The sequence below is a fragment of the Hipposideros armiger genome, unplaced genomic scaffold (assembly GCF_001890085.2).
Source record: "Hipposideros armiger isolate ML-2016 unplaced genomic scaffold, ASM189008v1 scaffold_8, whole genome shotgun sequence".
Lineage (NCBI taxonomy): Eukaryota > Metazoa > Chordata > Mammalia > Chiroptera > Hipposideridae > Hipposideros > Hipposideros armiger.
Genome location: NW_017731358.1, coordinates 6,540,026 through 6,566,562, shown reverse-complemented (window position 1 = coordinate 6,566,562; position 26,537 = coordinate 6,540,026). Strand labels below are relative to the sequence as shown.

Sequence of the window (26,537 nt, the reverse complement as noted above, 5' to 3'; positions counted from 1 at the left end):
GGGGGGCCCACCGTTGACCCCACTTACCCCTGGCTGCGGTAGGCGGCGCACCTCTCCAGGGGGACACGCAGCACGCTGTCGCTCAACCCCACGAAGAGCGCGCGGGCGCTGTGCAGGATCCGCAGGCTGCGCAGGGGCTCGCGGCGTCCGGGGGGCAGCACGTGCAGCTCCTCCAGGTAGCAACCGTGGAGGCTGCGGCTCGTGGTGGACAGTGCCTTCAGGATGGTCCCGGACTCTGGAGGGACCAGATGGGGGTCGTCTTGAAAGGCCTGGAACCTCGCTGCCCAGTCCCCCCGCACCTCAATTGCCTTCCACTCCGAGCCCAGATGAGGTGGCGGGGCCTCACCCGTGCCAATGTAGAGCACGTGGTAGAGTGTGTCTTTGGCCTGCACAAGGTCCACCACGAGGTGTGAGAAGCGCACGCTGTCCTGGGTGACACAGGGCTCGGGGGTCACCGGCTGCACGGCCTCACTCATCAGGAACAGGCGCTGTGCATCCTGCAGGCTGCGCTCCGTCAGGTTCTCGTTCGGGCCCACCTCAGACAGGGTGCCGCACTGCTCGGGAAGACGGGTCACACGTGCCCAGCCACCCAGGCTGCCGGTGATGCCCTATCCCCCACCTTCCTCACTGTAACCCAAGTGGCCATGGCAGACCCTGATTCTCCAATCCACCCCAACCTCAAGATCCCGGCTGGGTCCCCTGCACCCTCTTCCAGGAAGAGATGCCTCTTCTTTGGGAACTAAGGAAACTGAGGCTGGGAAGATGGGGGAGGAGGGACCAGCCAGGGCTGGGGAAGAGGACAGGGAGATGCAAAGGGGACTGGGTTACCTAAAAACGGATTATTTGAGTGTGGATAACAAGTGTTCTGTGATCTAATGCTGTGGCTGTAGGTGCCCCTTCCCTCATGTTAGGCCAAGCCCTGCCTTCCCTCTCCTGTGTCCCTATCAGCTCAAGTTCTTATGCCTTCCAAACCCAAACTGGAAAGCAACTACCATTTATGGAGTGCCTACTACATTCCAGGCTCCGTATCAAGTGATGTCAACCCTCACACATATCTAGAGGTCAATGGAATTATTCCTACATGCCAGATAAAGAAAAAGTGACTCAAGGAGGTTAGCTGACTTGCCCAAGATCACACACAGAGAGGGCTAGATCTGGGTCAGGACTGTTGGACTGAAAAGGCTGAGGTCTTACCCTGCTCCAACCCAGCCCTGGGCCTGAAGTTGGATGGATATGAAAGTCCAACATCAGTAGCTTTCTTTGCCCCATGGCCCTTTCCCCTTCTCCATCACAGCACTGGGGATGTTCACACTACCCAGGGCACCCAGTGCCCTTACCGCTCCTGATGCTCAGACACCCTTCAGGCATCAGTACCCACATTGGGTAGACACCAAGCAAACGCCAGCTAAAATCCCCACATTCTGGCCAGACAGCTCACGCGTGCTGTCTTGGTCCCCTACATTGAGTAGAGCTGAGATCCGACCTCCCCATCTCCCGGGAGGCGGGGTCACATTTAGAGATGGCTCAGAGCATAACTCCCTTGCTCTGTGTCCCACCTACTCTCCCCTTCTTGTTCCACAGTCTCAGACATTACCACACTCTTAGAGGACCATTGCAGACCCCTCAGGTGGGCATGGACCAGCAGAGACAAGTTGGGTGTTTGCTCTAAGCAGAAGTCAGTTTGCGGCTGGTAGTCTGGAGGAAGGTGGTGTGGGAAAGTAAGGGGAAGCTATACCTGGAAATTGGGGATGGGATTGGCGATGGGGAGCCAGGCAGCCCTGGGGTTCTCCTGGTAGCGAAACGGGCCATTGAAAGCCTGGGAGATGGCACTGAGGTTGAAGGCGCAGACAGCAGAAGCGGCAATGCTGTTTCTGAAAGGCAAGAGATGGCGGATGCTGCCCCCTCCCCCACAGGCCTCAGCACTCTCCTTAAACCCCACAGCCAGCTGTCAAGGCATGGCCTGGCACAGCTCCAAGGCTGATCAAGCACCTCTGATGAGCTTGGTGCCTGGTGATTGGGGGAGGGGGGAGTGTCACAGAAGGAGGAGACATGGTCCTCACGCTCTGGAAATCTTCTGGGAAAGAAAGCCCCACTGATAAGAAGCACTGGTGGGTTCCTCTGTGCTACTTCCTCATTCCCTTCCCTTCTCCCATGGGAGGGTCAAATAAAGTCAGTATTTTCAAACATTTTATCCATGGCCACTGTAAGCAATATATGTAATATTACAGCTCAGTATAACACATACATGCATACACACACATCAGCAACGGATTTTCATAAAATAATACCCTTATTAAATACATTATACGCTGATATTTTTATTCCAGTCTATTCTGTTTTCTTTATTTTAAAAAGAGCTGGTTGCCAAACCACTGACTTATGCCACAACCCACAACATCCTGAGCTAGATGACCTCTAAGACCCCTTTTGGTCACAGAGTCTGGTGTTTCTATGAGTCTGATGTGAACAGTTCAGATAGTATCACTACACCAAATGTTTCTAGTTCTGTTCTCTGCATTTAGTCCCTCTCCCAAACGTTTCCATTTCTCTGCCCCCCTGCTTGGTCTCAGCCCCCATCGTCTTCCCTGGATGCCGCTCTGTCCTCCGGGCTGGTCTCCCTGTAGCCTGCCTCGTCTCCTCTAATCCATTCTCCACACAGCAGCCAGAGCGAGCGTTTCAAAATGCACATCTGAGCTATTATAGTTTCTGGCCTGCTTCAAGCCCTTCAATAACTTCTTGCTCTTAGGATAAAGATCGAAACACGTAAAGCAGTCAACAAGGCCTTTGGGATATAATCCTCCCAGTCCCTGCCCTTCAGCCTCCTCTCCTTCCTGTCTTTTTCCTCCTCACCCTCCAGGCTCCCGCCACACTGGTCTGGTTCAGTTCTTCATACGTTTCTTCTGACCCAAAAGCTTTGCACGTGTTGATCCCTTGGACTGGACCAGCCCTTTCCCCTAGTTAATTCCTATTCATCCTGTTGGGGTGTCACTTCCTACGGGAAGCCTTCCCTGATCACCTCCCCTCCATACTGTTAGAGGTTTCCCTGTACACTTCCCTTTCTCTTTATAGCATTAATCACAATTAAAATTGGGTGTGTAATAACCACCTTCTCTAAAATGTAAGCTCAAGGGCAGAGCCAGGTCTGCTCTTGCTCCCACCCACCCCCCACAGCCTACCCACCAAGCATCTGGCATGGAGAAGGCACACGGTGCATAAACTATTTACCATCTACATTAATGTCATCATTTTCCCTTAATGCAGCGGTTCTCAACCTTCCTAATGCCGCGACCCCTTAATACAGTTCCTCATGTTGTGGTGACCCCCAACCATAAAATTATTTTCGTTGCTACTCTATAACTGTAATTTTGCTAGTGTTATGAATCGTCATGTAAATATCTTTTTGTTTTCCGATGGTCTTAGGCGACCCCTGTGAAAGGGTCATTCGACCCCCAAAGGGGTCGCGACTCACAGGTTGAGAACCGCTGCCTTAATGCCTCTCCAAGTGGTTCCTGCCCTTTACTGACCTTCCAGTGCTGACTGCCAGGCTGGTCACTAAGTCCTGGCTGACAGCTCCTGGCCTGTGTGGGCTGCGCTGCATGTCTGTCCCCCTGGCTTGGATGGCCTCTCTGCTCCTGCTTCCCAGATTCACTCTCATCCCTGTCCAGCCCCTCAGACTCTCCTTCCTATAGCTTGCCTGGCTCTCCAATGCCTGCTAGATGGGGCCCGAGCTAAGCAGTCTCTATGGTGCATGTGTTTCTGATGCTCTTACAAAGAACCCTTGCACAGCATCCTGAACAACAAATGCTCTCCTTGGTCTCTGCTGCCCATTCAGCATTCCCTATGTGAAAATCACCTGATTGGATCAGCCTTGACATAGAAGGAGGAAGTGGGAAGAGAGCTGATGATCTCTGTGAGGGCTACCCTTCCTTACGCCTACAAAACAAAAGGGCTCTAATTCCTCGTCTGTGTTTTTCCAGTGCAGTCAGGATTGCCAGAAGACTGCTGGTGAGGTTCAGTAGGATCATGGAGTCCTGAAGTTGGAAGGCACTGTAAGGAACCCCCTTGGAACCTTCCTGATAGGCTGCTGCCCGGACCCCCCACCCCCGCCAAGGGCTGCCATCCCCTCATCCGAGGCAGGCTATTTCACTTTCATCACCAGCGAGTTCTTCTTCATGGAGCTGCAATCCAGTTCCTTTTATTTCTTCCTATCTGGCCTAGGCCTGCCCTTCCAGAAACTCAGAATAACTGCTGATCACTGCAGAGACAGCAAGTCACAAAACCCTCAGATGACCTGGTGGAGAACACAGGACAATCCCCATTGAACAGAAAGAGAAAACAAGGGAATCAGAGAGGGACTTGCCCGAGCCCACCAGGCTGCAAGGCCAGATCAGGGAGCGTCCTCGGTATCACAGAGCAGGGGCGGCGGAGGGCAGGGACTCACACGTTGGTGGTGAAGACCCCGTAGATGAGGTCCTGCTCAGGCAGGTGGAAGGCACTCTGCAGCTCGTTGTAGTAGAAGGGGACCTCGCCGGGGCGGGAGCAGTTCAGCCGGGCCTTCATGAATGTGGTCCACGTGTCCTCCAGCAGAAAGCGTCCTCCTACATCGTTCTTGCACACGCGGGCCACCCGAGAGTACACCGTGCGCCCGCAGTCATGCTCTACCGCGTTCTCCCGCAGGAAGAAGTATGCAAACAGCCCAATATCATACGCTGCCACGAAGTTGGGCTCTGTAGAGGCAGAAAAGGAACAAGGAGTTGGTCAGCCCAGCAGGGAGGAAGGGCGGGGCAGAAACAGGAGTACTTGACTACTTCCGTTTTTTCCCAGGTAGGCATCCTGACACCCCTCCGCCAGCTGGGTGACCTGGGGGCTCTAACTAACCCTGTTCCCACCTCCGATACAAAGTGCAGTTATAGTAATAGTTAACGTGCATTACTGAGCACTCACTGTGTACCAGATACTATTATGAGTACTTCAGATGGATCAGTCATTTGACCCTCTTAACCTACGGTAAGCAGGAATGATTAGCCCCCTATTACAGATAACATTGTGGCACAGAAAGGTCAATACTGGCCCAAGGCTACACAGCTAGTCAAGTGGAGAAGTAGGGATTCAACTCCAAGGGGCAGGAGATTCATACTACCCTCCCTCAATCGCTTCTTTCCCATAACCCTTCATTCAAATCAATTCCTAACTCTTTCCCTCTCCCCATGGCCTGCCCTCCATCTGCTCTGGGTACCCAGGACATCTGTAACTTCATCCAGAGTCCATCTCCAACATGCTGTGGTCCTTGGGCAAACACAAGCCTCTCTGGGCCTCTTGATGAAGCGAGTGGGAGCCCTTTCAGAGGTTGGCAGGCAGGAGGATGGAAGTGGGCCGGTGCGTCAGAGCCAGGGGAACTCCACCCTGGGGCCGTGCCTTCTTACCATTGAGCCACTTGGAGTTGTACTGGGCAGTGCGAAGGGGCGGCCCACTGCCTAGGCTTCGGTAGATGACAGGGTCCCGACCTGAGAAGTCGATGACCGTGGCCGCATAGAGCTCCCCCTGGGAGGAGATGACGGCTGTGGAGTTGTGGCGAGGGTCATAGGGGCAGCGGGCCACGCCATTGATCTTCTCTATAGTCCGGCTGAGGTTCCCCACCTGGGGATGATGGGGAGATGGGGGTGCTTTTCCCTGAGCCCCAGGGGCTGTTGCCTGTCCTTTCCTCCCCAGAGTTTTGTTTCCTCCAGGGCCCCTAGTCTCTGTAGGCCTCTCCTGGTCTCCACCTCCTCCTCACTGACCACCCCACAGGCCCTCTGAGAGAGGAGCCATCATGGAGGGAGAGGTGGTGCCAGGAGTTCCATCTGCCTCTGGCCCCTGCACCCTAGTCAACACCCTCCAACGTAAGGTTGATTGATAAAATACAGGAGGCCTAGTTAAGTTTGAATTTCAATGAACAATGAATAACTTTTTAGCATAAGTATGTCCCTCCCAAACTTTGCATGGTACATACTTATGCCAAAATATGTTATTTATCTGAAATTAAATCTGACTGGGCATCCTTTCTTGTTTTGGAGTTTTGTTTACTAAATTTGGCACTGCCACTCCAAGACTGTGTGCCTGGGTGAGAGAACCTCTTGGTGTCTGTCCCCTTCCGACTGCCCCACCCCAAGCGTCCCCCACCTGTCTGCTGGAACACACTGGGGAAAAAGCATTGGTCCCACACAGGAACACTTTCCGGCCAGCGACAATCAGGACTCGCACATAGTTCTGACACTCCTCCTGAAGCAAGAAGGGGAAGTAACAGAGGGACAAGTTCTCGAGGCAGCGCTGGAGTCTTTCCCTCATAGCACTGTACCGCAGATATTTGAAAGCACTCCCCTATGTCCCAGCTCCACCCTGCTCCCGAGTTCAGGTTGCATCTGTGGGCATCCCCTGCCCCGCACCTCCCTCCCAGGCTGTCTCATGGTGAATGTCCACTCAGATGCTCGGGGCTGATCCCCGCCTGCACAGGAGCCCCCGGGCTCATCCAGGCTGGGCCTCCACACAGGCAGCCTCATGCCCACACCCAGCCCTTCCCTCCCAGAATCTGGAACCTCCTCCCCGCTCCAAGCCAGGCACCCAGACTACCAAGGCCACATACCTCAGTCTTGCCTTTGCTTTGGCAGGAGCGGCGTGTGTCCTCATTGGAGGCCCATTCTGTGGCCTGTAGGAGGAGCACACAGATATCACATGGCTGTGCCATTCACCGCCAGGGCAGGCAGCTGCTGGGGTCTGGAGTGGACAGGGAGCTGGGAGAGGGTCAGGGACAGCTTGCAGGGTAAGGGTTCCTCTCACTACATCCATGTGGACCCAGAGGACTGCCAGGTCTCCTTACCCAGAGACCTTTAAGGAGTGGACATCCCCTCACGCAACACCCTCCCTACCTGCTTGGGTCAGGGGAGGCTGGAATAACAGCCTCCTGTTGCGTCACTCCCATGCAGCTCTGTCCTAGGACCTCCCCAATCTTTTCTCCCCTGGGTCAGCCAGAGAGCTAGGAGTGGCCAAGCAGGACCTTCAGGACCACCCCAGGCCTGAGTGGAGGACAGGAAATGTGCCTCCGTTATGCACCCGATGTCCCTCAAATGAGTGGAAGGCAGGGAGACAAAAAATGCTAGATTTTGCAAACCTTAGAGATAGGAGATCTATTTGATTTTCCCACTACAACCCTGCAAAAGTAATTTGGTTTTTTTTTCTTAGATAAACTCAGGTTCCGTGTGACTCGTTGCTGGCACATGGTAGAGCAGAGATTAGAACCCACATTCCTGATTCAAGGGCTCCATGTGTTTTTTTTTCCTTTATCCAACCATCTCAAGGACCCAGGACTTTTGTTTTCCTAATTGCTCCCCTCTCCCCCCAGCTCTGTGCTGTCTGCTTACCTTCTTGTTTCCCTTGTAGCATCACTCATATTCTGTCACGGGGTAATGTGTTTAGGGACACAGCTTTCACTCAGGGACCCAGAGGACATCATTATGTTCCCAAGTGCCCATGGTATCAGGAGAGGGCTGTCCCCCACCCAGGATCCCCCCTTCCCCTTTATCTATTCTATCTCTACCTTCTGACGGTCTCTCCCAGCCTTTGAAAGAGCAGCTGGAGGGAGATGTGATACCTTCGGGTCCAGGCAATGTCAACAGCCCTGATGCGTGGCTCATTAGTTATTTCTGGGTCACATGTATAAATATGAACTACCTACCTGTCCTGGGAGAGGGAGCCCTGAGCAAGCAGCTCTCACATCCAAACGGGGCGGGACGGGGGGGGGCAGGAGAAGGGAACCCACCTGCTTTTAATTTCTAACAAAGCTCCTTCTAGCTATGAAGTCATTGCCTGCAGAGCTCAGAGCTCCAGGGCCCAGGGTGTGGAGAGCAAGATGGGTGCCAGGGAGGGAGGGCAGGGCTGCTGTCTTCTTTCCAGACTCAGTCCATCTATAGCCCCAAGATGGTTGCTTTGTGGGGCAGAGGGAGGGCTGACTTCTGCAGACTCTGTATTCAGGAGCTGGGTGACAAGTTTGGTCAGGCCTCTATCAGACCTGTGAGCAGGCTGGGCTCATCCTGCCAGGCCAGGCCCAGGGCTCAGCTCAGGCCTCTGCTGCCAGATCTTGTGGAAGGGCAAAAGACCCCTGACATCTAGCCATAATGCTGTGGGGAACATTTGGACAGAAACAATGGTGCCATTGTCATACTCAGGGCCCCATCAGCTCCCAAGCTGAGCCTGATGTGAGAGGGAAAGAGGAACATAAATAAGAAACCTCAGGGCCTTTGGGGGCAGAAAAGAACAATGACCACAACCACTGCAGGTGTCCAGCCCTAAAGTTCCACACAGTGGGTGGCTGGGGGGTGTTGTGTGGGCAAAGGGCCTCACTGAAGCCGTGGGGTTGGGGGCAGGTGTGTACAGTCAAAGGAGTTAGATAAAGTTATGCTGAGCTGAACCCTAGGACAAGCACTATGCCAGGGACTTGACACACCTTTTCTCTTTGAGCCTCACTCACCACAGCCAGTGAAACATGTAGCCTTTTGCTCATTTTACAAGTGAGGAAAATGAAGCTCAGAGAGGTTGAGCAATATGCTCAAGGCCACAAAGCTAGTAAGCACCAAACCCAAGATGCAAATTCAAGATGCAAACCCAGATAACTTACAGCTCTCCCTGCCTTATCCTACAGCCCGTCACAGCGAATAGATTTCTCAAACCAAAAGCCAGAACATATGGCCTGAAAAGAACATGTATAATGATGACAGCACAGAACGCGCTTGAGTCACTTTATTTTTATTTTATCTAAAAAATTATTTTTATCGAAGTGATGCACAGAGTTGAAAAAGTTAAATAGTATGAAAAAAAATATTAAAAACAAAACCCAGCAATCTACTCTTCCCACCCTCCAACCCCCTTTTCCAAAGGCAACTACTTTCAACTCTTTTAGCTGTTTTTCTGTGTCTGTGTTTTTTCTATTGAATTTCTCAAAATTATGTATCAATCTCAGACTTCATCTTCTGATTTCCAGTTACGGAGGTGAAGATTTTTCCCATGCACCCATCCCCATTCTCCTCCACATCAACACACACATACATCCCCCTCTCCCCAGCTTCCCATTATAATTATGTAATATTAATTATTTAATCTTTTAATATAATAGACTTTAAATTAACTGAATTTAAACTAATATTTTAAATTAAAACCAATATCGGTATTTACATTATGAATATGTAAAAATTGTTCACTACTGCTAACCAGTATCCCAGATTTCACTGAATGTAAGACACCATCAATTGTAATACGAACCACTAAAAAATAATATATGCTGCAAAACTCTTTTATTCTTTAAATTTTTAATGTAGACTTTTTTAAAGTGTTCTTATTTAGACACATTTCTTATCATATATCAACCTTGTGCATACAAAAAAAAATGTGAGCAAAATTAAGTATCTTTAAACCTTCTTTGAATTCATAGTTCATCTCTTCTGAATCACTTTTCTGTTCAGTTTTCAGCGCTCATTTTTTTGTTATTGTTGTTTGTTTGCTTATTTTAGAGTATCATTTTTTTAACCACCCAAGTAATCAGTGATACAGCAATTCTTAAAGAGTATTCCAGTCTGGTCTCCAGAATTCTCTTCCAAACTATTGACCACATTTTGCAAGTTTGGATGCTGGCACTTTCTTGATCTTACCAGAAGGTAGTCACAGAAGGTTTTCTGACAAACCAGGACTCCTACTCCCTCCTCATATGATCCTTAAGTTGTTTGTGGACTGAAATGTCAATTGGTTGGTGTTGTAGAATCAGAACATGAGGACTAATGACCAAGTTAAAGAACAGGCAATGACAACTCCATCAGGACTTCAGTCTGGCCGACAGACACTGTAAGATGCCTTCAACAAAAAGATGTGCCTGATTTCAGACTTCTTAAAAGTGTGAAAAACATGTGCATCTGAGAATCAAGGAAATGTGCCTATTCTAAGGATGTTTTCTTTCTTGACCAACTTGTTTCTCCTGAACTGAATAACTGTCTTTATTTTCTTCATTTGCTTATTTTGCAATTCAAATTACTAATTTTTCCCAAATGCCTAAATGGTGTTACAAAACCCTCTCGATATCATTTGCTAACTGTACACACAGATAGTTCAGATAATCTGAATTCCTATCCTCTTCTTCCTGCCCCAGTATGGACCGGTTGCCCTGAGGCCTTCTGGTTGGCTGTTAACCTGGGACTTACCTTCTCTCCTCTCCTGTTCGTTGAATCCCATGATTCCCTCTTTCTTGATCTACTTGCTTATTTTGATGGAGCACATCTCCAGTATCTTCCTAAGAAAAGGAACATGGTAGATCAATTTTTTTTTAATTCTTGCATGTCTGATTCATTCTATCTTCATACTTGATTGATAGTTTTGATATAGAATTCTAGGCTGAAAATAATTTTCACTCAGAATTTTAAAGGCATTTATTCAACTCCATTGTCTTCTAAATTCCAGTGTTGCTATTCAGAAGTCTGATGTAATTCTTTTCCCCATCTTTTGTAGTGACCATTTTCTTTTTTTCTTTAGGCTCTAGAAGCATTTAGGATCTTCTCTTTAGTAACAGTATCCTGAATTCACACTGATGTGCCTTAGTGCAGTTGTCTTTTGGAAACTCAGTCAGTTCTTTCAGTGTGAAGACTCATCCTCTGTTTTGGCAAATTCTCTTACGTTATTTTGTCTTTAATGTCTTCCTCACCTTTTCCTCTGTTCTCTCTCTCTTTTGTAACTCTTATTAATCCAGTCCACTCTTGGCCCCTGTGTATTGATCCTCTAATTTTCTGTTATTTCTCTCCTGGTTTTCATTTCTTGTTTTTTGTTGTTTTAATTTCGGGGGGATTTTCTTCAACTTTATCTTCTAAATTCAAAATTTATTTCCCCAATCACATTTTTTATTTCCATATTTCTAATTTATTGTTTTATAAACAAAATATATATTTTATATCTCAGAAGAGTCTAGATTTTTTCTTAGTTAACTTTTTAAATGTTTTCTTTTATTTCTTGCATTGTCCCTGTTTCTTACAGCTTTGATTATTCTGTTTGTTTTGATCTTTTTCTTCCACTTTAGAGGCTTTCCTCAAATGTCGTAATTTTTGGTTATTATCACTAACCATTTCCCACTGAAAGGAACCAGCACTTCTTAGAGAAATGGCTGATTCCAGATCTGGGGTTAGGAAATACACAAAGTGAGCCTGAAATATTTCCTTATACCAAATAGCAAGGATGCAATAAAAAATGACTAGCGTCATCATGTCAAAGGGCCCAGGGGCCAACTTGAAGAGGCCCCTACTGGCAAAAGATGGGATAGTCACGAAAGAGAACTGCAATGAAGAGATAATAATGTTTAAAGCCAGAAGTCTGTAGTAGTAGTAGTAGTAGCAGCAGTAGTAGTAGTAGTAGTAGTAGTAGTAATAGAATAAAATTAATTGATCACCATTGACAGATACTAACAAACCAGCTCATTATTTGAAAACTGGTAAATAAAGACAGAGTATCAAACATTTATCTTGCCTTTCCTATGTGACTGTATCATTGGGTAACCAAATAGTAGATGAGGAGTAGTTTCTCTTTGCAGAAGTAGTCCAGCTAATACATTGTAACACCTAAAGAATTAATAAATCTGGGAAACAATCATCAATGGCTGCTAACATTAAAAAAAAAAACCCAGAGAAAATCAGATGCTATGTACCTCCATAAAAAAGTATACAATAACACCTATAAGATAATCTTGCTGAATAAATTGAATAAAGCGTTTAGATCTAACAATCAATTTACAGATGCTACAGGGACTAGAGGAACATGTTAAGTTATACCATTTGGATTGCAATCAGCAAAATCCAAACTGTGGAAAACTATAAGATAAACAACCAGGTTTCTTCAATAAATAAATTGCACAAAGAAAAAAAGAGGAAAGACATTTTTCTAGCCCCACATCTCATCAGCGCCCTCACCTTTCCTGTAGTCTTCAAATTTGGAGCCTCACCAGTTGGGTCTTTAGAGAAAGGGTCTTAGTCTTCCTTTGTTGGGGGAGGGGGAGAAATGGAGGAAGGGCTTGCTATTTGGGATGGGACAGGAGACCTGGGTCCAACCTCTCAATTTAGAGAACTACAACCATTTCCCTAAAGCCTTGCTCCTCATTCTCCATTCCATAATACCCAACACCCCAATTTCTGAGCCACCTGGGGGTCCGCTTGTTTCTCTGTCATATGTCCCTCTGTAAATTGTTCAGCTCTGCTAGGTCAGTTATGATGGCTCCATCCACTCTCATCTCCCCAGAATGCATTGAATCTCTCCTCCACTAATATCTCTTTGTTCACTCTGTCATGTGCAGTTGCTCTTAAAATTTCTCACTGTCCTTTCAGTGGGGTTTTGTGAAGGAGTGGAGCAAGACATGTATGATCAATCTGCCATGCATAATGCTTTATACCAGGACTGTCCCAGAAATTCCGGGATGGCGATCTCTAGTAACAGAGTAATTCCATGGGTTTTGACTATGGAAGAAAGCAGGTGAGACAGCCAAGAACCGGATAATCTCCTTGTAGATTCAGCAACAACTCTGGACACTAGAGACAAAGGCTGAATATTAAAACATCTTCTGAGCATTAAGTCCACCGCTCAGCAGAGTTTAGATTTCAGACAATCTAAAGCTGCTGCGCTGGCTTAGAGAATGTGGAGGTAAGTAAAAGAGAGCTGAGATTCAGCCTCACTGTCTGCCCAGGCCCAGACAAAGCCCCACATGCATTCTGATGCACATGTGCACAAGAGTCCTCATTTCTGCACTTGCAGGACATCTGGCAACCCAAGATCATAAATCCATTGCAATTAGGTCTCTAACCAAGCCATCCCCTGGTCGCTCATCAGCTCCTAATTGCCAAATCCAAGTTGGCTCATTATATAGAAGTCCCCTGACACTGTCGACCACTTGCCACCTTTTCTTTCACAAAACCAGTTTATTAAGTTACACTGATAAATAACCACCACAGGTGAGCTGATTTGATTTCCCCTTCTCCCTCTCCTTCCCCTATGGGTACCTCTCCCCCCATCCCCGTGCTGCTACCTACATCTCCCCTCCCTTCAGTGCTTGGAGAACTGAGAAGGAGGCTGGGTATTTCCATTTTCCTTAAGAAACAGTAGTTTACATAAATTGTTTAGAGGGTTAGGTACTTAGAAGTTCTTTTAATGGACACTGGTTTTCATAACTATTTGCTTTTAGATTTTTCTTGACGGGATGTTAATTATTTAAACTATCAATAAAGCATTGAGTTGTAAGTTTGGTTAAATTGTACCCTGGGGCCATGTGGGAGGATCAGTGTCTGTCACTGAGCATTACAACCTTGCAAGCCCCCAGGCAGTAGGGAAAGGAAGAGAGGCTGAGCTGGGGTGGGGAGGAGGCACTGGCCCTGCCTCCTCCTGACATCAATGTGGAGCTGCTCAGTTTCAGCACTTGTTTGTTGTGAGTCACTTGCAACAGCAGATGTTGAGGACTGAAAGGACCTGAAGCCCCAGGTCCTTGGGCTTGGAGGGATGGAGGGATGGAGGGATGGAGGTGATGGAGGGATGGAGGTGATGGAGGGTGATGGAGGGATGCTTGCTGAAGTTGGGCTTTTAAGGCAGAAAGTCAGGACTTTCTCATCAGGCCTGATGACAGACCAGGGGACCAGAGGCAGTCGAGGGAACACGGGACAGCCTACTCCATCTTCTCTCTCATTCTCTCTCTTTGTAGCTAGGTGGTACCCCCTACGGCGGGAACCCACGGCCCCACAAAATGTACTTCTTTCTCTCCTTAGTTCTGTCACAAAGAATTCAGTCTGAACTTTGGAGGTCAGGTCCCAAAGAGACACCCTGGGAAAGCCAATTCCTTATGCACTTGTGGCTGGTTTGCAGGGTCCTTCGGAGAACCCCCTGACACTGAGCCCCTGATGCAAGCATGAGTTATGGGGCTCGCATAAAATATGTTTCCATGGCTGAGACTAGATCAACATGGAGCTGGATGAATTAACCGCCAAGCTGATAAGTACTAACATCTGAAAAGGCACAGAACTGTGGGCCATCTATCAGGGACACTTGGGGAAGCGAAACCAGTTGGGCAGCAACTGTAAAAAAGGCCTTCTTGACATGCTACAGCAGCGGTTCCTAAATTTGGTTGCACACTGGAATCACCAGGGAGCTTTTAAAAGTCCGAGTGCCCTGTTGGACCCCAGGCCATACAAGTCAGAGTCCGAGGATGGGACCCAGGCATCAGTGCTTTTTAAAAGCTTCCCTGATGATTCTAGTGGACAGCCAAAAGAGAAGCACTGCCTAGAGTCCAGCGAGCTCCATTTCCATCCTGGTCTGTGCTACCCAGCTGTGCAAGCCAGGAACCTGGGTAGCACCCAAGTAATCCATGCCTTCCTAAGCCCTCCAGGGCTGCAGGCTTCCTCAACTCCAGGGGTCATCTTCATGCAGAAAACAATGGGCCTGGTGCTCCCCAGAGCTGTATGGTGCTGGGACTCTGTGTGATGCTACCATTCTAAGATCTCTTCCTCTCTTTTCTCTCCATTCCCACCCAGCCTGTTGCCTTAGTTCATCTCTCCCCATCCTTAGCCGGAACGATTACAGTAGTCACCTAACTGGCTACTCCACTAATCCATTCTCTGCACTGGGTTAGGTGATCTACACACCAAATTTGTTCATGCCACTTCTCTGCTTAAAACACTTTAAGGAGCCCCTACGGCCTTCAAAATAAAATATGGACCTCTCTGCTCAGCAATGAAGACTCTCTGCAATGTGATCTCTCTTGCCCCCTGGCCTCATCTCCTATCCTTATCCCATTCACACCCTGTGTTCCCTCCACACTGGGCCCCTTGGTGCTCCATGCTATTTTACATGTCTGTGTCTCCACCACAGCTGCCTAGCCAACCCCTGTCCTTTAAGCTCTAGCCAAAGGGCAGTTCTCTGGGAAGACTTTGCAGACCCCGCGGAGTCCAATGGGCTCGTTGTGCTTCTGGGTCTGGTATGCACCCCTCCTTGCATGCTTCCTACAGCACTGCCATTATTTCTGTGCATCTGTCTGTCTTTTCCCCCTTTGGACACTTGGTTGATCCCAGGAGACCTTCATTTGCAGACCATGGGAACCTAATAAAAAGCCAATTGCCTGAGCTCAGAGCAGCAGCCCTGGATCTACTTCCTCTCACCCACTTTGAATCGCCTCCGCACCAGCTTCTCCCAGACCCGGACCTGCTGGGTTTGGCATCTTGGCTTCATTTTCTGTGGATGCCAGTGGAAAACTACTCTGGACAGGGTGCTTGTGAGCGAGCTGGCAGGCCACAGAATGTTGCTTCTGGGGACTTCCTCTGCCTTGTTCTAGTCTAGGCCCTAGGAACATGCCATTTGGGTCCCATCCAGGAAAGGGAATTATCTGTGATCTCTTATATGGTTGCTCCTTGAAGCAAGCGACAGAGCCTGATTCACCTTTGGATCTCAAATGCCTGGTACCGTGCCTAGGACGATCTAGGCTTTAGGTATTCAATAAACATTTATTGCAGGGTGGTTGGATGGATGGATGGATGGATGGATGGATGGATGGATGGATGGATGGATGGATTGGCTGGTAAGGTGATGGACAGAAGGATAGACAGACTGAAATGGATGAATGGCATTTCCTTTCAATTTTTTCTTGTTCCTTCTGATGGGCACACACCTCGTCTACTCCCTTGAACCTCCCCTCTGGAAACCAGGCCCCTGGGGTATAGACCCAGGTGAGGCTAGAAGAAACCAGACCAGAATGTCACACCAGCTTCCCCAATTGCCCTTTATAGTGAAACCATATACCAAACAGCCCAGCACCTGATTAGCTGCTTGTACCACTCTCTGTTAGTTATATGTATCACCGATCATCTTTTCCTGGCTATACTGTGAGCCCTGCTGGATGGACACTCTGCTTGTCTTACAGCCCCTCCACCCCCAGCTCAGTTCAGATCCACAGTAAGTGCTCAATGAATGCTGGATCACTGGGAGACCAGCCAGCTTCCTAGACAAGGACTGAGGGTCTCCCCTCATTGAAGAAAAAAAGATGGCCTTCCTTTCTCTAGAATGTTCAGCCTCTGCAGAGATGATTTGGCATCTGTTTTTCAATCTGGGGTAAATGTTCTGGATGAAAGAGTCGCATTAAAATGCCTCCCAGGGCACTTAGGGAATTACACTTGGGGAGTCCTTCTTGGCAGCAGATAATAAATCAATCACAGCTCAGTGAAAATGCTGGGTTAGAAGGGGATCACTCAGGCCAGGCTAAGAAAGGAATCAGGGACACCCTATCCCTTGAGGCCCATACTCAGAGACCCTCCTGTGGATTTAGGTGCTGGACTTAGAATGACCAGCCATTCCAGTTTAACCAGTACTGTCCCGGTTTTAGCACTGAAAGTCCGGCATCCTGAGACCCCTCAATCCCAGGCAAACAGGGACAGTGGGTCACCCTAACTCTGGTGCTCTTTTCCTCCCCTCCTCGGCAGCTCCTTTGCACAGTGCAGGAGCCCTGTATGTGCCTCCATGTTTACGCGGCTGCACCCCACTTCCAAATATCTTCCCACCAGTAACCTCGATAGCCAGTGAGTGTCCATGGCCAGCACAAAGAGCCGGGAGCTCCTGTTTCCAACTCTAGGGACTGAATTCTGAATATTGTTCCTTGTGCTGCCCCAGCTGGCTCCCAAACACCAGGGAAATTACAGGGAAGGGAAGCGGGGAGCAAATGTACCTGAAGGAGGGAGACATTGGCAAGGCTGAGTCGGAAGAGGTAGTTCCTGCGAAAACAGAAATGGAAATCACAAGTCAGGTTGGTTATGCAGTGAGGTCCCCAGGGAGCAGTTCCCTGGCTCCTGCCTCATGGGGTGCCAGGACTGGATGCCGACTGCAGAATACCTACGGTGGGCTGACTCCCGGGGAGAGCTTTACCTCCATTAGCTCATTTAATCTTCACAGCAACCCCATTAGAGAGAGAAAACCCCATGCAGATGGGGAAACAGGTTGGGTTTCCTGTCACAGAGATAATACGTGGAAGGGTTAAAACCCAGACCTGTCTACTTCTGAAACCCACACTGTCTGCTTCCTAGCCACCCTGGCAGACCCAGGGAGGAACCCTCACCACCTTTTCCAACAGTGGAACCTGTTTCTGTTCAACTTAAAGCCTCTCGGAGCTCTTGCAGACCCAGACAGGCCACCTTCCTCCTTCCCTCATGTACCTCCCTGAACCACTGGCCTCCTGAAACGGGCTAGCCATCTCTCCTGGCTCACACCATGGGCCCCCGGGGTCCTGTCTGCTTCCTCATGTCCTGCAGTCCTTCCTGTAGTTAGTGACTCTGGGACACCTGTCCGCCGCCCTGGACCACCTATCTGCTCTTGCCCGCATTGCCCCCTCTGCCACCTCATGCACGATTCCTCTTCCCTACGGTCCAACCAGCACAGGGCTGCCAGTCTCAAATTCCTCAAACACCATTTTCATCATATCAGCCTGCTGCTCAGAACCCTTAAATAAAGAAACTTCTGTCCACGCAAAAACCTGCACATGGATGTTTATAGTAGCTTTATTTATAATTGCCCGAACTTGGCAGTAACCAAGATGTCCTTTGGTAGGTGAATCGATAAATAAACTGTGGTACATCCAGATAATGGAATATTATTGAGTGCTACAAAGAAATGAGCTATCAAGCCATGAAAAGATATAGAGGGATCTTAAATGCATATTACTAAGTGAAAGAAGCCAATCTGAAAAGGCTGCACATACTGTATGATGCCAACTATATGACATTCTGGAAAAGGCAAAACTATGGAGACAGTAAAAGGTTCAGTGGCTGCCAGGGGTTGGTGGTAGGGGGGAACTGGATGAATAGGCAGAGAGCACAGAGGATTTTTAGGGCAGTGAAAATACTCTTGATGAAACCATAATAATGGATGCATGTCATTATACATTTGTCCAAACCCATGGAATGTACACCACTAAGAGTGAGCAATACCAAAAACTACGAACTTTGGGTGATAATGATGTGTCAGTTTAAGTCCATCAATTGTAACAAACATACCTCTCTGGTAGGGGATGTTAATGGTGGCGCAGACTGCACACGTGGGGCAGGGGTATATGGGAATTCTTTGTACCTTCCCATCAATTTTGCTGTGAACCTAAAACTGCTCTAAAAACAATAGAGTTTAAATTTTAAAAACCCTTAAATAATAACGATGATGATACTACTACTACGACTACTACAAGCCACCTACTGAGCACTCACAGTGTCAGGCACTGCTGAAACTGCTTTGCCTGGACTGTGGAGCCACAAGGCTCCACTAGGTATGGACTCGGGGGTGGCACAGCACCACCGGTCAGGGTGCCACATGAAAGTGACTGCAGGTCCACAAAGTAGACTCTGTGGCAGAGACAGGAGAATTCCAGTTCAGCCATTCGCTAGGGGCCTTCGGAGCAGCTCCGTGTGTGCATCTGTGAAATGGACGTGCCTGTCTTTCTAATGCTTGTCTTCCCTATTCCTCGGGGCCGTGGAGGCAGGGGAATGGTGTGATGCGTGTTAAAATGCTTTATTAACGTCAAAGCAGAGGTAAAATTTTGGTTTTTCCCTAAGAGTTTTCTTTCCTTCTTCCACTTCCTTGGGTCAGTCCTCTTCTCGTTCCTGAAGTTTTTAGGAATAATTGTTTTACAAAGTCCTGGCCTACCTTAGCTGTGCTAAGAAGAGAAATGAGGGGAAAAGCTGCAGTGGAGGAGGTCAGGAAGAGGAGGAGGGGCCTTGCTGCCTGAATCCAGGGACTTGAAGGAGACGCCTCAGGCTGGAGACTTCTCTTCTCCAGCTCTGGCTCCAGGCCCAGACCCCAGTCAGCTTCCTTGCTCTCCTGGGTGGCCCGGCCCCACTGGATGACCTTGGCTCCAGCCTTCTGCTGAGATTCCCCACCCTCACCCCCCTGACCCAGGGACAGATGGGCTCCGGCTTATGGCTCTGCCCCCAGCTGTCTGCTCAGGTAACACAGGCATCTGCTCATAGCTTTAAAAAATTAGGGGAAACACTGCATCACTTTATTCATTTTTATCCCGTCAAAAATCATGCATCAATCACAACATCATAGTCTACTCTTCTGGGAGACGAGAACAGAGAGAAATCTCTGTAGCCTGACTCACCCTAAATCCCTTATGGAGCAAGGTAGGGCATAAATGAGTAAAAAGTATCCCCTAGCCTTAATCCCGGAGGCTCAGGGGGTCAGAAAGAAGGGGGAATCTGACTGGTAGAAGAGAAAGAGGAAGGAAAGTGACCTAGAGAAAGAGGGAGAAGAAAGAAGCTGAGGACCCACTTCATTTGCTCCGAGGGGTGCCAGGGGCCAAGTCCAGGACTGATTTTCCCCATTCCCTGAGGGCGTAGCCAGGCTCAAGGACCCAGGAAAAGGTATGTCTCCACCTATGGGGGGGGTCAGGAAGAGCAGTGTGACAACAAACAGGTGACATACCCTTCTGGGCATCAGTTTCCTGGTCCATACAATGGACTCATAGAACCCAGGTCCTGGGGGGTTATTGTGAAGGTTAGGTGATTTATTACACGCCTGATTGACTACATGTTTTAGACGTACGGTACATGTACATGTACGGTACATAAAATGGTGCCTGGCACAGGACACGTACAGAATGAATGGCAGCTTTCAAAATGCTTCCACAGGTTCAGAGGGAGGCGTCAGGATTTTTTTACAGTATATACACAAGCAAAGTAGGTGGAATCTCAATAAGGCGGAAGGATCTTATCAGTCAGCTTCCTGACTGCAGTGTTGTGCTGTCGTTATGCAAGATGCTACATGGGGAGAAACTGGGTGGAGGTATATGGATTGGATCTCTGTATTATTTCTTACAACTGTGCGTACAGCTATGATGATCTCAAAATAAAAAGTAAAACAATTAGTCTCTTGAAGAGCTGTGAAAAATTAAGTCCACACGCTTATAGACTCGCATGTATACCGATTACCTCTGGCGGGACACACAAACTCACCACAGGCCGTGCGTCCCAGGAGGGATCCCGCTTGGAGTGTGGCGGGGTGGCCCTGCTTTTCACTGTCTACTCTTTTGTGCCTTCTGAATGTTGTACCGGAACATATATTACTGATGCAACATAATTAGTTAATTCAAAATTTAAAAGAATAAAAATAAAATGCTTTCAGCCCAGTTTCCCCACCGTCCTGTGATGTTGGCAGCACGGAGACTGCAACCCAGACCTTGCAGATGAGGAAACTGAGGCTCAAGGTGAAGATCACCCAGGACAAAAAATGTAGCTCACCTGGTCCCAGTCCAGAGCTCTGTCATTGGCGTGCCTCCTTTTCATACCCCACATGACGGGGGAGGACACTCAAAAAAGCCCAGAGGTCAAGGATGGTGAGCTACCTAGTGTAGCTTGGAGGTGCCCAGCCCAGTGGTCACCCTCCGACACCCCAGACCAGCAAATATAAGCTCTGGGTTAGAGAGTCTGAAAAACACCACTGCAGTAGGATGTGATAACATGGACGGGCAGAACAAACTCTAGCCCTGGGCTTAGGAGGCCTAGGTTCTGGTCCTCATACCTGTTGTCACCTGGCTATATGATGTTGGGAAGGTCACCTTCCCCTCTTTAGGCCTCTGCCTCTTCATGTTTAAATCAATGGCAGGTAGATTAGAACAGCGATTCTCAAACCTAAGCGTGCATCAGACTTGCCTGGAGGGGCTGCTGAAACGCAGGTTGCTGCCCCCCCCCCGAGTTTCTGATTCAGCAGGTCTGGGGTGGAGCCCAAGGACTTGCGTTTCTGACAAGTTCCGAGGCTGCTGGTGCTGCTGGTCCAGGGACCACTCTTTGAGACACACTGGAATCGGCCATCTCTAAACTCCCTTCCTTATCAGAGTTGATGGTCTATGATTTTGTGAGCATTATCTCCTCCTCCTTCACCCCATTAAGTCCCCAGAAAGTCCTCCCTAGAGCCTGTTATCCTTTGGATACTGAACCTGGACAGTGGGGCTGAAGGAGGTGAGGCAACAGGGAAGTGAGGTCTTGCATGAAAGTGAGGTCCGGCGCAAGGCCTGAGTCCGGTGTCCTGCAGGTGGCCAGCTGGCCAGCAGGGGGCTCCTGGGCACCTTCTCTGCACGGAGCTCTCAGGGATGACGCCAGCTAGGCTGGTTCAGGCAGCATAGCAGGGATGGGGGTAGGAGGTGCCCAGCAGGCGGTCCTGCTTCCAATAACTGCCAGCCACTGAGGTATGTGGCTTGCTGAGATCTGGAGGTCTACAGGTCACTCCCAACCCCAAATGCTTCCTTCTGTGGGGAGGACAGACATTCAGACACAGAGAAGGCCTGGCAGAGAGCAACAGGGGCCCAGGACACAGGAATGCCCACAGTGGGCTCATCCCAAATAATATTCCCTCTATCCAATTCTAAGCACCCGCACTCCTGGCCCCAACCCTGCTGCACCTCATTACCTGGCTCCCACGATGAGCTGGTTCCTAGAGGGATCCAAAGCGAGCTGGGAGAAATCTTGGGCTCCAGGATAGGTGAAGTTAGAGACCCAGGGCTTCAGGTCTGGGGGAGGGAGAGGCAAACATTTGGTTACTGTTGGACCAGGGGCTCCCAGCTGCAGCAGCGTGGGATCGGAGAATGGAAGGGCTGCAGTCAGGGAGCAGTGAGGCCAGGGGCTGCCAGATCTGTGAGCAACCAGCTGACAGCTTGGGGTGTGGGGGGGGGCTGTTATCACTGTTCCTGCTACATTCCCTAGCTCGGAGAAGGGCTCTACCTGCCCCTTAGCTGGCCAAAGGGAGACTGTAATCACCCTTGACTCCCTCAGTCCCTCTCTAGCTGCGTCCAACACACTGACAAATCCTGTCTGTTCTATCCCCACCTGTCTCTAAAATCCGTCCATCTTGCCCTCTGCACGCCACACCCTATCCGAGCCGCCGGCATCTCTTACCTGGACTGGTGCCAACAGTCTTCTAACTAGCCCGGCTCCCACGCCCACCCCGACTGTCCATTTTCCACACGGCAACCAGAGTGGTCTTTCTAAAATGCACATCTGGTGGTGTCACTCTCTAGCTTAGGTCCTTGAAAAGCGCCCAGTTGCCCCAAGGAAAAGTCCTAACTCCCGTGAAGGCCTTTGGATTCTAGCCCCACTGTCGTCCGAAGCCAGATGCCTGGCACATGAATTATTTAGTGATCCATGGAAAGAATGGTGCTTCATCATTTATATCCCCCTGAGACTCCGCCTCAATCACACGGAACTAGAACACTGCACTTTTCCAGCTCTACTCTACGCTACATTTTCGCACTTCTGTTCTCGCTCAATGGAACGGTTCCTATTCGTCCCCATCCCCACCCTGCCTCCTCCAAGAAGCCTTCCCTGACTCCCGCAAGCCAGGGTGAGGGGCTCCCATAGGCCTCTACTTCACTGCCATAAAAGCCCCCATCACACTGGGTGTCTATCCTAGTAGGATTGCCCTAGGGGACAGGGAAGATCTCACTTCTTGGATCTCCAGGTTCCACCCAGCACCTGGCAGTGTTTGAATGAATGGATGAGTAAGCCCTCAACTTCCTTCTGTACAAAAAGAATCAGATTATCAGACAAGGCTCCATGGAGAGCGGGTGGTCAGTGTCCATCCCTATTTCCAAGGAAGGATCTTCCCCGCCAAGGCCAAAGCCTGTCGTGGGCATTGGGTGGGCAGAGAGGAGGCCTCGCAGCCTTCTGGAGGGATGGGCAGTGGTCTGGGGAGGGTATGCCTAGGGAAAAGTACCCAGCTGACCTTCCCTCCTGCTGGAGGCCCGCTCCTCCTCCCATCTTGGTGCACAGGCACTTCAATAGCTCCCCCTCACCCATGGCTCATGGGTAGGAAGGAGCTGACCAGTCATGAGAGAGCCTCAGGTAGAAGAACATTCGTGCCAACGGGGATAAAAATGAGGGTGGAATGTGAGGCTCTGTGCTCCTCCCCACAGCGCATTAACGCCTGCCTCATAGAAGGCCCAGAAGAGTGAGTGAGTGTGGGGTGTGTGTGTGTGTGTGTGTGTGTAATCCAAAGGAAATAAATCATTGCTCATTATCCCTCGACTACAGAGTAAAAGCAGCCCTTCATTTCTGCACGACAGGCCAACACTTAATCACTCACTGGAGAACCAGAAGTTTTGTGAGCTGGATATTTTTCAGAAAACTGTGATATGCACAATTAAAAAAAAGAAGAAAGAACTTCTGCAGCAAAATGAAGCAAACCCCCTGGGTCTGCCCCTGTCCTCACCAGATGTCTATGGGTTGGCAATAATTGTCACGTAGTTGCAATAACATTTGGGCAATATCGATATAAGGAGTAGGTCTGGAGTTGGGTAGGCTGGGTTTTTAGCTGAACTCAAGGCCACTCTTAGAAATCCTCATAGGATATTTTAATATCTTAGAGACTAAGCCAAGGGTCCACTTCCTCCAGGAACCCTTCCTGGATTATTACCTCTCCAACCAATCTTATTTTTTTCCACATTCTCTCTACCCTGTCTGTTCCATTCACATTGTATGTTATTGTCACTCTAAATGTGCTCCAGTATATTTTCTGTGGGGGTGGAGAAGGTGTGTGTGTGAGAGGCTTGCCTGTCCCCATCAGACTGGGTGTAACCCAACGGTAGCAACAGGGTCACACTTTAATTCCCTTCTTCCCTTCTGACAGGTATTCCAGGTGTGGGCAGCTGAACAGGGGAAAAGGTGGCATGACTGGTCTGCAGCAAGCCAGGAGAAACTCAGTCTGGGGACTTCTCTGCTCAGTCTTCACTCAAGCCCTTCCTTGAGAAGGGGAGAGGGACAGGGAACAAGGCAGGAGCAGGGGTGACGGTGGGGGTAGGGAAGTGAAGGGTAAAGGCCCCTTTCAGTTTCTGTCTCTCTCCCTTAGTCTGCAAGGGACGGACATGGGCAAGGCGGAAAGGGAGAGGAGGAAGAGATGAGAAGGAAGCGATCCTGGGGGAACCGTCTTGGGAAGGGAGCCAGCTTCCTCTGATTAAACAGGAAAAGAGGACCAGAGGGAAGGCTGTTCTTTAAAACACCAAGCACGTTCTGAGCTCCATGTGCAGCGAACGCTTCGGACGGTGTCTTTAAGAGAAAAATGACATTCTCCATGACGCGCCTGTGATTTTAATTATGTATAGTCAATTCAATTACCCACTTTGTGGATTAACCACTGCCAGTGTTAACTCCATATTGGCTTTTCCCTGCTGCCTAGAAAGGCCATGCTGTGGTAGAAAGAGTAACATGCAGGCCAAAGAGAAACACAGGAGGGTGTCCCTTAAAAGAAACCCACAGCAAAAAAGTCTAACCTTACAAAACAGAAAAATATCTGTCAGATTCTGCCACTGGCTGCTCCTCTAGGGGATTTAGGGCTTATCCACAGATTAGCCATATGTCAGGGGAGAGGGAGACTCATAGCTACAGGGTTGGAAACCTACAGATCTGTCAGAAATAAGGTGTGACGTATGAGGGGGATCCTGGAAGGTGCGGGTTGCAGCTGAGCTGGATTATGGCAACCTCTCTGGAACACAGAACCTAGTTGCTCAAGATGAATCGAGTCCCTTGTGTGTGCTCAGTGGTACTAAAGGATTTGGGGAGAACAGAGGACGAGCCCCGGTCCAGGACCAACTGCTGAGGGGCCAAAGGGAGTGACTTTTAAGAAACAATAAGAGATACTTGACTACTCAAAAGAAACTCTTATTCACCTCTGAGGCCCCACGGTGTCCAGCTCTGTGCCTGGTGTGAAGCAGGGCCAAATAAAAATTTGGTGACTAAACAGGAACACCCAAGGCTGTCAGAATGAGGAAGTAGGTAAGCTGGTGGAAGTCAGGAGGGCTGGGGAGGAAAAGCAGAGATAACGCCACTCTCCAGGGCTGTCAGTCTAGGATGACAGACCATCTCCTCTTGGCCAGGCCTACAGGGATTCCTTAGTGATTCTATGACAATCACCTATGTCAACCGGAGCCTCATTCCTTCATTCTGAAAGAGGGTGGGGTGGCAAGTCAGTTTCATTCATGTAATTTACACATGAAGATCAAAAATTATGTCAAGGAAGCCAGGCACCCAAAGAACACATCTCCCACATCCCCACCCTTCCCCAGTTTGCTCCAGAACAGACCAGCCTGGCAGGGGGTTCCCCTGCTCTCCTTCCATTGTCCCTGACCCCAGAATCAGCCAGGCCAAGAGTGCTCCCCCCCACCCCACCCCCGTGAAGTCCCTGAGAGGAAATGTTTCAGTAGGAGCCGCCACAGTGGCCCCCAGTGTGAGGAAGACAGCTCTCAGCCCTCAGAATCCAGCTCCCTCTGTCCCCCACATGGTCTTTCCCTTCAGTGACAGCCACCATCAGTGCTTCAGAAGCCATCAGAAAAGCCTGAAGGTGTGTACACGGTTTATAGGCTTAAAGACATTGCTAATTTACTTTAATCCACTGAAGCCTTCAAAACCTGGATCCCAGCTCAAACAAGGCAGCACAGAGAAAACAGCTGGAAACCCTCCTCCCCAAGGCAGGAGACAGGAGCCTGCCCACACCTGGGAATCCCACACTTCCAAATGCCCCAAGCCTCCCACCTCACAGCCCCCAACTCCTATTCATCCTATCCCCCCACCCCCACCCCACACCTCCCAAATCCCAGGTTAGCCTCAGACTCATGGATTTATTTTTCCAGCCTGGTTTCTATCTTGCCCCTCTTGACTAGCTGTGTAGAATCCCAGACGACAGGTTATACGTCCTCCTGCCTAGGACACCTGAGGGTAGAGCACCTGATCACTCTGCCTTGGGGAATGGGTCAGAAGGTTCTGACAAGTCTCTCCAACCCTCTACACCTCAGCCCCCCTCTCATTTGTAAAAGGAGGTGATAGCTGTGTCCTGCCTCCCTGCTGGAGTTATTGTGAAGGGGAAATAGGAAAGGTGTTTATCAGACCGAAGATCCCGGGGTGAGCTGCCACGTAGGCAATGGATCCTGAAGTGTCAATGCGATGGTAACACCACCAGGGACGCCCACGCTGGCTAACAGGTCATGGAAAAACATCCAAGAAGCTCCAGTATTTGTGCTTTGTTTTTAGATTATCATCACATGTATACACGAATTTTAGAAACTCGTACTGGGGACTTATGAACCCCTCAGGATACGTCCAGCGAGTCACAAATCCCAGTTTGGGAAACACTTTAACAGGACACTCTCATGCCCTCCCTTGACAGACGGAAGGAGACATTAGTCATCAGGGCCCCTTTCCCTGGGGATTCCTTGGACCGCAAAGACAGGCAGTCCTGCAGCAACTTAGAGCAGAAGGAAGCTAGCTTTCCAGAGATCACCAGGCACGTCTACCGAGTGAGTCATCTTCATTCTTCCCAACAAATAGAGCTCAATGCTTCCAGAAGTGCTAGAGCTGAGACAACCAACCAACCCTTGGCCAGCCCGCCCAGGATGTCCACACCTCGTTCTCTAGACAAGGAATCCCAGAGTAAGCCCCCTCTTCCCCAGGGAAAAGGGCCAGAATACATAGTCTGGAAATTAAAATCAGACCCTT

The 26,537-nt window shown here is 49.3% G+C and overlaps 1 protein-coding gene across 4 annotated transcripts in view; it reads right to left on the bottom strand.

Annotated features, from left to right (window-relative positions):
- The window catches only part of SEMA5B (semaphorin 5B), a 134,693-nt gene that overhangs the window by 12,446 nt on the left and 95,710 nt on the right, over nt 1–26,537 (bottom strand). For 3 of the 4 annotated variants that reach the window (XM_019652605.1, XM_019652610.1, XM_019652591.1), the window contains 9 exons: nt 21,466–21,565; nt 16,745–16,790; nt 6,620–6,682; nt 6,160–6,258; nt 5,424–5,637; nt 4,442–4,727; nt 1,736–1,871; nt 347–554; nt 28–235 (listed from right to left, as the gene is read on the bottom strand). In XM_019652605.1, the coding sequence (XP_019508150.1) occupies nt 28–235; nt 347–554; nt 1,736–1,871; nt 4,442–4,727; nt 5,424–5,637; nt 6,160–6,258; nt 6,620–6,682; nt 16,745–16,790; nt 21,466–21,565 (1,360 nt within the window). The remainder of the gene's footprint in view (nt 1–27; nt 236–346; nt 555–1,735; nt 1,872–4,441; nt 4,728–5,423; nt 5,638–6,159; nt 6,259–6,619; nt 6,683–16,744; nt 16,791–21,465; nt 21,566–26,537) is intronic. The other variant, XM_019652600.1, reaches the window with a different exon arrangement.